This window comes from Microtus ochrogaster, unplaced genomic scaffold, assembly GCF_000317375.1.
Source record: "Microtus ochrogaster isolate Prairie Vole_2 unplaced genomic scaffold, MicOch1.0 UNK68, whole genome shotgun sequence".
NCBI classification, from domain to species: domain Eukaryota; kingdom Metazoa; phylum Chordata; class Mammalia; order Rodentia; family Cricetidae; genus Microtus; species Microtus ochrogaster.
In genome coordinates this window covers 1,009,289-1,020,694 of record NW_004949166.1, presented here as the reverse complement: position 1 = coordinate 1,020,694, position 11,406 = coordinate 1,009,289, and the positions used below count along the sequence as shown (strand labels likewise).

The window sequence follows — 11,406 nt, the reverse complement described above, 5'->3', positions numbered from 1 at the left end:
CCCGCGCCTCATGGAGGGCGCAGGGTCCCGGGGGGCCGGGCCGGCGCGGTGCCAGGGAGCCCGAGGGCCGCCGCCGCTGCTGCTGCTGCTCTGGCTGCTGCCCGCTCTCTCGGCGTCCCAGGAGTTGAACCCGCGAGGCCGCAACGTGTGCCGCGCGCCCGGGTAGGAGCTGGGCCTGGCCGAGGCTTGGGGCACGAAGCGGGCTGGGGGTAGCGGCGCCCCATTGCGGTCCGGGGTATCCAGGACCTCGCTAAACTGGTCACACGAGTCCATCAGGCCTCCCTTGCGACTTGGGCTCGGTTCCAGGCCGAGTCTGGGCCCCCGGGGTGCATCGGAGGGCCAACTGGACCGGAGATCACCTGAGGGGATAACGGAACGCTGTGGGCCCCCAGAGGTGGTACTGTGTAGTGTCCAAATACGTCAGGAAAGACCAGAACAGAGCTACTCTCGAGGCCAAGGAAGGGCATTCCGAGGGAGGGAACAGCATGTGCACAGACAGGCTCCAGGAGCCAGTGGCTTGAACCTGGAATGGGGGCCGAGAAGGGCGAAGGAGCGAGCTGTTCACTGGGAAAGTCTTTGAGACTGGGAAGGATGGATTTGTCTTGGTTCTTGGGCGCGGAGTGGGAGGAGGATGGTGGTGGAAGTGAGCACCGAAAAGCCGGGACCTCACGTTGGACCAGAAACTGGAGTGGTGAGGACAATGATGGACGCACGGTGGGAGGACATGGGAACCCCTGTGGGCGCCTAGGGCGGACACTGGGTGCGCGGAGGTGGGTGTCTGAGCGGATCTTGCTGGGGAAGCCGGTGTGGGACAGGCCCAGCCAGAGGCCGAGGAGCCCGGAGCCTGTGCCGAGGGTGAAGAGCGACGCCGCGGAGTCGGCGCAGAAGCTCAGGGACCTGTCGGCTGGTCCGATCCACGACGCACTCAAGTCATCTCTGCACAGAGCCGAGGAACCCGCGGTGGGGCCCTCTGCGGGTGCTGGGGAGACTGCATTGACACTCCAGGCTGGGGCCCCCGATTGCGCTCTGGGTCTAAGGTCCCCCGGGGGTGAGAAACGTCAGCCAGGGTTTCGGAGGGTCAAAGTAGACAGGGGGCTGCAAGTTGACCTCGCGGTTTCCGAAATCGGATCGAGATGCGGCAGACCACTCCCGACTGTGAGCCCCGCCTCGGAGGCGGGGGCCCGCCTGGCTAGCCATCTGCTTCGCATCGCCGCCGCCGCCTCCTCCCGGGCCTCCCCGGCCCCAGGAATGTAGCGGCAGAGGCAGGCGGGGCGGTGCCTGGGGAGGGCGGTCAGCCCGCACCAGGCCTTCTCCTCCTCCGACGGGCGGGCTCGGGTGGTGGGTGAAGCTGGAGTGGGGGAGCCCTTGGCCTCCAATATTCCCGCCGACCGATCTCAGCAGGAGGTGGGCTGTTCCGGTAACACACAGCCGCGATGGAATTGCCTTCATACCCTGGCGACACACTGCCCGGCTGTCTGGGTTTAACAAATACTTGAATTTTCTGGGTCTTTCTCCATCTCCGTTAAGCAGTGTTGGATGGACTTCAGCTCCTGGTGCTGGAGTTGGGGGGTAGGTTGCCGTGACTGTGTGTTGAGTGTTTGTGGGAAGAACTGTCTCTGGACTGTACCCGCCCGAGTCTGGACCATCCTTGTGGTTATATCGAAAAAGGTCCAGAAGGAAGAGGTGCGAGCTCAGCCAGTACATCATGTGCACGCTGTGCTGGGCCTGTTAGTGCAGGGGCTCTGCCCCAGCGTCCAGTGTCTGTGTACCAAGTGGTTATTGAGTTGGGAGTGCCTTTCCTTTAGCATGATCAGGGGAGACCCACCAGGCTTACAGGAGAGGAGGCAGTCCTGAAGGTATTTGAGGCACAGCTCACCCTACACCCCTCCCCCTTCTAGAAGGTTCCTTGGAAGCCCTTCAGATGCTGGGTGTGAGGGGCGTGCGAGGGGGTGCACAGGAGGTGTGTCCAGTGCTCTAAAAATGAGGCCGCTTTTCTTAGAGGGGACACCTAACCAGGTAAGGATGCGCTCTGAGGCAGGGGATGAGCTAGTTAGGAGATGAAAGGTGGCTCTCTGGAGGCTGGAAGAGAGAGCAGACCTACTTCTTAGTCTGGTGTGAGCATGGTCTCAGCTTCACAGCATGGCAAGCATGGGAGGGGCAGAGGCCACCTGAGGCAGAGGAGACAGAATACAGAGGAGGCTGGCTCTTGACACTCCTGAGCTCTCTGGGTTGTGATGTCATCCAGTGGGCAGCTGCATTAACGAATCTAGCTTTGAGGGGGCAGGCCACACTGGAGCAGATCCCATAGCATGACTCTTTACCTGGTGGGGACTGGGAGAGCTCCCTGGAGAAGCTGGCATGAACAGGACAGAGAAGAGCCATGTCTGGGGGCAAGAGGAGAGCCAGACATGTGGGAACCCAGAGGAGGAGTAGCGGCAGAAGCTTTCTTGCTTGGATCTTGGAGTGACCAGGGACAGCTATAGATCTAATGAGAGGGCTCTAAAGTGGGGGAAATGAGCTGGTTGCCACACAGCAATGGTAGTGGCCTCCAGAGCATTGATCTGTAGCACACTTCTGATTCGTCAAGGTAGTGCTCACTCCGACAGCCACCCTAGTCTGCAGTGATGATCCCTGCTAGAATGACGACGCTTGTCTTGGTGAACAGGAATGGGCTTGGGTCTGCTGCTAGCTGTAGTCAAAGGCCTCCGTACCAGTAGCCTGCTCCCGTTACTGTGAATTGCCCTGCGCAGACAAGGAACTTCTCTGAGCTGCAGGGTTTTGTTTATGTTTTTGTTTTTGGAGACAGGGTTTCTCTGTAGCTTTGGAACCTGTCCTGGAACTAGCTCTTGTAGACCAGGCTGGCCTCGAACTCACAGAGATTCGCCTGCCTCTGCCTCCCAAGTGCTTGGATTAAAGGTGTGCGCCACCACTGCCCGGCTAGCTGCAGGTTCTTTAACTAAACAGTGGGACTTGAAGCTGCTGGACTGTGTGTAAAGGAATATGCCACCAAGGATGATGAGCTGAGTCCAATCGCCAGAACCCTCGTGGTGGAAGGAGAACACTGATCTCCACAGTTGTCCCCAATCTCCACATGCACAAAGTGGTTTATATGCTCTCTCTCTGTCTCTCTCTCTCTCACACACACAGGTGGAGGGAGATAAATGTATGTTTGCATGCTTGTTTGTTTTAAAAAATGGGACCCAGGGATCTGACCAGAGGAAAGTTAAGATGCTTGCTGTTTGCTGGTTACTGCAGTCTGCTTTCCCACATATGCTGACCCATCTCTAAACACCATTGAGTGTGGCCCTAGATCCAGACTCCCAAGCACAGAACCGTGTACTAGGCCAGGCGGGGAGGACAGGACCGAGTGTTTCTGGGCTCCCACCAGGCCACCTGGCAATTGTGAAGAAGCGCTATCTGGAGAGTCTGGTCTAGAGCCAGGTGGAGGTGAGACATGGGCCTTTGGACCCTGGTCTCTCTGAGAAGGGATCCTTGGCATCCCTGGGGCAAGGTGGGTGGGCAATGTGGACAACAAAAACAGGCATGTTTCGTTTTCTGTGGTTTACACTTGTGTCTGTGGAAATATGCAAAGCCCATTCCCCTAGTTTAAGGTTTTATGAGCCCTGTCCCTAAGGACCCAACTTTGATCTGGGGGAGAACTCTTTGGCTGGGCACAGGGCCTTTTGAGGCAGCTAGATTGTATCTACAATATGGCTATTACCCCCAAACTGGTCTGGGGGCAGTGTGGGCTTTCCTTTTAACCTGCCCCCAGACCCTGCAGGATTCTAAATTCCCTAGCCTCAGAGGAAGCACATTTGTTTTCTCTAAACTGCACATGGATGTTACATTTCTGTAGGATGGAGGTAAAACTCTGGAGCTCAGGAGGCTCTGGGGAGCTATGGCTTCAGCGACTGCCCCTTCTACTGTAATGGGTACACCCAAAGTCAATTCCAAGGCACCCTCCCTAGCTTCACTTGACAGGGCTTTCACACCAGAGGCCTTTCCAGGATGAACCACCCTGAAACGATGCAGTCAGAAATTCTGGGGTGTAGCTCAACGTTTCGCCGTCAGCAGAAGTCCCCTGAAAAACAGACATAGCATGCACTTTGTAAGGTCAAATAAACAAGAGTAAAACATTAAATACAACTAGATACTCCAGTCCGCCTGCCGTTGGAAGGCGCTGGGCCTCAGTTTACTTTGACTCCTATGTGTGGTTCCCTGGGCAAGGTTCCCAGGTGTCTGCCTCCAGTAAACCCCTCCCGGGGAACTCTGCAGGGTCTATACTGGCGCCATCCTCTCCTCAAGGATGCTCTGCCACCCTGGGTTTTAGCCCCACGTGCCCTCAGGCCCATCTGGCAATGGTGCCATCGTAGTCATGTCACATTTGGATCCCTAACACCCATCTGGCTAGGCCCCCAACCCTGAGAAACGTGCTAGACCTTCAAAAAATCGTGAGATGCAGGTGGCTCCCTACTCCTGCTCACAGTGGCCCCTTCTTGGCCTCACTATGTCCGATTTCTTATCCTTGAGGCTGATGGGAAGGAGGAGCCCTCCCCACCCCCCATCCCCCATTCCCCCACCCTATCCCGTAGATGACAGTTCTTGGAGGCGAGCTCTTGGTGTCGTGTTCTTTGCTCCTTTTGTATGAGCCAGAATTCTGGGGCGGCGAAGTGTTAGTTTTGACTGTCTGACCGCCGCAGGCATGGGTATCCAAGCACCTCCCTAAGGCAGGACACCATGAAAGCTGGGGAAGGAGTGTAGGGGAAAGGGCTTCGGACTCAGACGTCCTCTGCTTCAAGTTCCCAGGTGCTCACGTGCTGCGCTGGCTGGAGGCAGTTGGGGGATGAGTGTGGGATCGGTGAGTGGGGCTTTCTGGGGTCCTGGGCAGGCGGGGGAGGGGCAGGGTGGAGGTGGAAAGAGTGCTGTAGCTCAGCCCTTCTTATTTGCAGCCGTGTGTGAAGGAAATTCTACGTGCTCAGAAAACGAGGTGTGCGTGCGGCCAGGAGAGTGCCGCTGCCGTCATGGCTACTTTGGTGCCAACTGCGACACTAGTGAGCGCGGGGCTAGGTGGGGTTGGGTGTTGGACAGCTTGAAGGGAAACTAGAGAGATTACAAGGAGGCAGATTGGGGCTAGATTGGCTTTGGGCGGCTGGCTATGGCAGAGCAGAGGATGGGGTGTATGCAGGCTAACAACTAAGTTATCGCCTCGCCCCCCCCCCGGGTTCTTGCAGAGTGCCCGCGCCAGTTCTGGGGCCCCGACTGCAAGGAGAGGTGCAGCTGTCACCCTCACGGACAGTGCGAGGACGTGACCGGACAGTGTACGTGTCACGCGCGCCGCTGGGGTGCGCGCTGCGAGCATGCGTGCCAGTGCCAGCATGGCACGTGCCACCCGCGGAGCGGCGCGTGCCGCTGCGAGCCAGGCTGGTGGGGTGCGCAATGCGCTAGCGCATGCTACTGCAGCGCTACATCACGGTGCGATCCACAGACCGGCGCCTGCCTGTGCCACGCGGGCTGGTGGGGCCGCAGCTGTAACAACCAGTGTGCCTGCAACTCGTCGCCCTGCGAGCAGCAGAGCGGCCGCTGCCAGTGTCGCGAGCACACGTTCGGCGCACGCTGTGATCGCTATTGCCAGTGCTTCCGTGGTCGGTGCCACCCGGTGGACGGCACGTGCGCCTGCGATTCGGGCTACCGGGGCAAGTATTGTCGCGAGCCATGCCCCGCTGGCTTCTATGGCCTGGGCTGTCGCCGGAGGTAAGCCTAGGGGCCCGGTAGGTAGCTGGAAGGCGGAGGGGGTGAGGTAGAGCTCCATCCGGCTCAGCTTCCTGACCCTTCCCTAGATGTGGCCAGTGCAAGGGCCAGCAGCCCTGCACTGTAGCCGATGGTCGTTGTGTGACATGCGAACCCGGCTGGAACGGAACCAAATGTGACCAACCCTGCGCCACCGGTTTCTATGGCGAGGGTTGCGGCCACCGCTGTCCACCCTGCCGCGACGGGCACGCCTGCAACCATGTCACTGGCAAGTGTACGCGCTGCAATGCGGGCTGGATTGGCGACCGGTGAGCAGCCCGCGCTTATTTCGGCCCAGACACGCAGCTTCCTGGTCCTGGTTCCCACACAGTCCCTGCACGGTGGGTTCTGTAGGTCTGTGGCCTTTGGCTCACATTTCAACTCACACCTCCTGTCTTTATACCAAGGTGCGAGACCAAGTGCAGTAATGGTACTTACGGTGAGGACTGTGCCTTCGTGTGCTCTGACTGCGGCAGCGGCCACTGTGACTTCCAGTCTGGGCGCTGCCTTTGCAGCCCTGGTGTTCACGGACCTCAGTGAGTAGGGCCCTGGAGAGGGATAGGGAATTCGTACCCTACACTAGGGCCTCCAGCCAGACCTCAGGGACCCATACTCCAGGGAGTGTCAGCAAGCACTTTAGGGCAGTATCTGATTTGGAGCCTGCCCTCAGACTGCAATCTGGCCAAAAGGCATCCTGATGTAAACAGATAGGGTGTAGAGCGAGTCAGTGGTCTGAACTGGGATCTCTATTTTCCACTCACACAACTGTCAGTCCCTGGTAACCACGCCTCATCCTTCAGACTTCCTCCTGCAGAAAGCACGCACGTGCGCGCGAGGGCACGCTCGTACACACACACACACACACACACACACACACACGTTTCCAAACAGTGGTTATCAAGTGAGTGCCCGCCCTCGGGTGGGGGTGGGTTTCAGCCTCTAGAGAACTAGAGCACCCGGGATCAGCGGTCAGTGGCGGCCGGTGCAGGAGAAGGAGGCATTCTGGAGAGCCACCGCGGCCCTCCTTGACCTCAAAACTTTGCAGCTGTAATATAACGTGCCCGGCCGGGCTCCATGGCGTGGACTGCGCCCAGACTTGCAGCTGTCATGAGGAATCATGCGACCCGGTCACCGGTGCCTGCCACCTGGGTGAGTGGGTGAAGAACGTCGGGCCAGGGAATGAAGTGGGGTGCGTGATCCTGCGCTGAGCCGCTGCTCCCCACAGAGACCAATCAGCGCAAAGGTGTGATGGGCGCCGGCGCGCTGCTCACGCTGCTCCTCGGCCTGCTGCTCTCGCTGCTCGGCTGCTGCTGCGCCTGTCGGGGCAAGGATCCGGCCCGCCGGTGAGGCCCCAAGCCAGCCCCCACCCACCGCTTGGTTTAGGTCGCACGCTCTCAGTGACAGGGTGTGCTTCTCGAATCCAGACCTCACCCCCGGGGCAGGGCGCAGCCCTCTCTTTCTTCCTGCCGTCCCCTTTCTGTTCCTACCGAGACTGAACCTCCCCTCCCAGTCCCGCCCCGCCCCTTCGCTCAGGCCCCGCCCCCGCAGGGAACTCTCGCTGGGAAGGAAGAAGGCACCTCAACGCCTTTGCGGGAGCTTCAGCCGCATCAGCATGAAGCTGCCCCGAATCCCGCTTCGCAGACAGAAGCTGCCCAAAGTCGTAGGTGAGACTATAGGCTCTGGGACTTGGAGTTTCTAGAAAATGGTGTACAGGGGTACAAGACTCCGTGTAGAAGTGGGGGTAAAGTAAGGACGGATGCTGCTATGGGAGAGGCTGTAGGGGAAGGAAGTAGTGCTAGATTTGTGGGCAGATGTTGGGGGGTATGCAGGAGGCATGGGAATCCATGAGTGATTGCGTGGCAGCCACCTGATCTGTAGGTGTCTGCCCTACATTGAAGTGCAGAGCTACAGGAGACATATATGTGTATATGATGAAGCACACCCAACAGTTTGGTTGGCTCCCCACAGTTACTGGAACCCTTCCTGGGGAAGGGCAGGCTGGTCCACTGCAGAGTCTCTAGTAGATGTTCAATGTGATGACAGGCAAGTAGGTGGTTCCTTCCTTTAGGCAACTTCTTTCTGAAGATTGATGGGGACAATCAGTCTCTTAGGTCAAGGGGACAGCTGAAAAATGCTTTGGTTTATTCTAGCAGCAGAACTCCTACGGACACAGGCATCAGGAAAGCCAGAGCCCAGCACTTGTCTTGCCCCTGTCCATTTGAACTCTGGAGTCCTCTAGGCCAGGTCCCAGCAGGCTGAGTTGGGAGTTGGTTGGAGAACATGGGGGGCTTTCCTGGCCACATGTGCTAGGGTCTCTATGGTTTTCTGTACACTTAGTCTCCTTTTTCAGCTCCCTAGCTGTCTTTAAAAATTCTTTTACTTGTTTTATGTGTAAGGCATTTTGCCCTCATGTGTGTGTGCACCACTTGTACACTTGTTGCCTGTGGAGGCCCGAAGAGGACATCAGATCCTCTGGAACTGGAGTTATAGATGGTACGAGCTACCATGAGGGTCCGGGAATGGAATCATCCAGGTCCTCTGGAAGAGCAGCCAGTGCTCTTAGCCATTCCTCAGCCCGTTTTTTTTTTTTTTTGTTCCTTTTTTGATACAGGGTCCCATAACTCAGCTGTGTAGCCTAGGCTAGTCTCAAGCTCACAGTGACCCTCCTCCCTCTGACCCTCAAGCACTGGGTTACAGGTGGCACCACCATGCCAGCTTCTTTCGTATGTCTTCTTCCTGGGTTTGCTTGCTGCCATCCTTCAGCCCTGAGCTAAAGTGACTCAGTTGAACCTCATGTCCCACCCGCAGTCATGACCACACCATTCACATTAGGTACTTAAAGGTACAGACTGGGAAAAGGCAGCATCCCTAGCAACTCTGCTTCTCCTTTTTTTTCAGTGGCTCATCATGACCTAGACAACACACTCAACTGCAGTTTCCTGGAGCCACCCTCAGGGCTGGAGCAGCCCTCTCCATCATGGTCCTCCAGGGCTTCCTTCTCGTCCTTTGACAGCACAGATGAAGGCCCCGTGTACTGTGTGCCCCACGAGGGTGAGTGGTCCTGCGTGCATATCCCTCCGGAACAGTGAAAGGCCTTGCTCTCTATGTTGGAGGTGGTGGTAATGGAATCAGGGCACCAAGAGACCAAGACGTAGGAGCTGTAGTCACAGGCCTCCAGCAAAAAGTTGAGCGCTTCTGCTCTGCTGGGGTGAAATCTCTTGCTTCTAGTCAGCCATATTAACTTCTGGGACTGGACCTGGACAGGGAATGGCAGAGGAGACAGAAACAGTATAGCTAGTGGGAAGGAACTGGCCTCTTCTACTTTGGTGCCAGTACGTGACCTTGAGCAAGTGACTATTCCCTCAACATCAGAAACCTTACTTCTTAAAGGACATGAAGCAGCTTAAAGTTGGATGGCTGTGGCCCTGAGACTGGAGTATGGTGGGGGAAGGGCACAAAGTCTGGAGCCTGAGCCCTGAAAAAGTATCCCTCATTTCCCAGCAGTCAGCTCACACCCTGGGGGTTCCCACTAAGTTCATGGTAATGCAATGGAAGCAGCTGGCATGCCTGAATGTCGGGACCACACAGAGACAGCTGGGCCTCGGCCGAGGGGGGAGGGTCACGTGTGGACGTGTGGAGGTTGTATCCACGCGCTATTCTTGGATGTTGTGACTGCCTGTCCTTCCCTTGTTAGAGGCGACTGAGAGCCGAGACTCAGAAGCTCCTGCCGCACTGACTGAGGTGCCCGCTGCGTCCCTAGCGCCCACGAGCACCTCAGCGCCCGCGGAGGAGGCAGCCGCCCTCCCTGCATCCTCAGACAGCGAGCGCTCGGCGTCCAGCGTGGAGGGGCCAGGAGGAGCGCTGTACGCGCGTGTGGCCCGGCGCGAGGCCCGGCCGGCCCGGGCCCGAGGTGAGGCTGGGGGCTTGTCACTGTCTCCATCGCCCGAGCGCAGGAAACCGCCGCCACCCGACCCTGCCACCAAGCCGAAGGTGTCCTGGATCCACGGCAAGCAGGGCGCCGCCACCGCTGCCCCATCGCCACCGCCCGCAGGCCGCATGGCTGCGCCGAGCCCTAGCGGGAGGAAACGGACCCCCAGCAACACGTCGGTGCAGCCACCAGGCCCAAGCGAGGAGGTCCCCGCCCCGGCTGCACCCTCGCCGCCCCGGGCCCGAGCCCGCGGCCGCGGGCCGGGTCTCTCGGAGCCCACGGACGCGGGTGGCCCCCCGCGAAGTGCGCCCGAGGCCGCCTCCATGCTGGCAGCCGAGCTGCGCGACAAGACTCGCAGCCTGGGCCGCGCCGAGGGGCCGCCGGGACCGCGGGAGAAGCCGCCGCCGCCGCAGAAGGCCAAGCGCTCCGTGCTCCCCGCCTCGACGGTCCGCGCGTCCCCGGCGTCGGAGGCCACGGCGCCCGAGAAGGCAGCGACGGCTCCGTCTGCGCCCGAGACCCCTCGGAAGAAGACCCCTATCCAGAAGCCGCCTCGGAAGAAGAGCAGGGAGGCGGCGGGGGAGCCGAACAGGCCGGGCGCGCCACCCGCAGCTTCCTAGGCTCGCAGGGCGCGAGCCACCGCGTTTCTCGGCGGCGTTTCCCGCGTGGCCACAGCGAAGCATTTCATTGGCCCAAGCAGCTAGCGCCCGGCACGAGGCTGTGTCTGATTGGCCTGGGCTCCAGCAGCCGCTGCGGGCGTGGATCTGCTCCCCGGCCAGACAGACACTTAGCTGGCTACTCGCTCCCACTAGCTGTGTTCGGGAGTTTTCTAGCAATCTGCGTCTCATTGGCCATGGCTGGGAGAGCCTACAGACTTCATACTGGCCAAGAGCGTGCTTGGCTGGGCTACCCTGTCATTGACTGACGCCTAGTGTGTCTGCCTCTCAGTTGCCAGGGCCTGGTGCCTATGGCTGTAGGTAGGGTCTTTTTCTTGAAAATAGCCTGAGGCTGCTTCCACGGACTGGGCTCCTGAGTATCTGGTTGACTGGAACCTGGGGAGGAGAGCTGGTCTCTGCCCCTCAGGGAGCTCAGCGCACCTTGGCCTGTCCCTTCCCCACCGACACCAGCCCTGGTCCCTCAGCTGTCAAGCTGGTTTTGATGGCTTCCCACCACCCCACGATTGTGGGAACCCCAGGGGCGACTCTGATGGCCTTAGATGTATTTATAGGCCCTGGGCAGGGCTGCTTCCATCCCATCTGGAGTCTCCAGGATGGGTTCCTCCTAGCAGGGCCAAGCCAAAGCTTTCTTAATAAAATGCTTCTCCCCACTTCCTGTGCTCTGATTACTTCCTACCTGAAGCTGTGGGCAAAGATGCCCCTTTGGAGCCTGTATGTGACATCTTCTGGACTCCTCCACTTAAATGAAACCTTGGAGTCCCCAGTGTGGGTCCCCAGGAGCTATGTGAAAAGTGTGCCTAGCTGGGCGGTGATGGTACACACCTTTAATCCTAGCACTCAGGGGGCAGGTGGATCTCTGTGAGTTGGAGACCAACCTGGTCTACAAGAGCTAGTTCCAGAACAGGCTCCAAAACTATAGAGAAACACTCTCTCAAAAAACAAACGAGAGAGAGAGAGAGAGAGAGAGAGAAGGAAGAGGAGGAGAAGGAGGAGGAGGAGGAGGAGGAGGAGGAGGAG

At 58.7% G+C, this 11,406-nt stretch overlaps 1 protein-coding gene across 1 annotated transcript; it reads left to right on the top strand.

Annotated features, from left to right (window-relative positions):
• The first annotated feature begins 10 nt into the window (after nt 1-10).
• On the top strand, nt 11-11,033 carry Scarf2 (scavenger receptor class F member 2). Its single transcript, XM_005369975.2, has 11 exons — nt 11-162; nt 4,800-4,858; nt 4,950-5,051; nt 5,232-5,751; nt 5,838-6,056; nt 6,195-6,323; nt 6,833-6,936; nt 7,013-7,130; nt 7,336-7,451; nt 8,686-8,838; nt 9,482-11,033. The coding sequence occupies exons 1-11, from the start codon at nt 11-13 to the stop codon at nt 10,330-10,332; spliced, it is 2,523 nt and encodes an 840-aa protein (XP_005370032.1). The 3' UTR covers nt 10,333-11,033.
• The last annotated feature ends 373 nt before the right edge of the window (nt 11,034-11,406 follow it).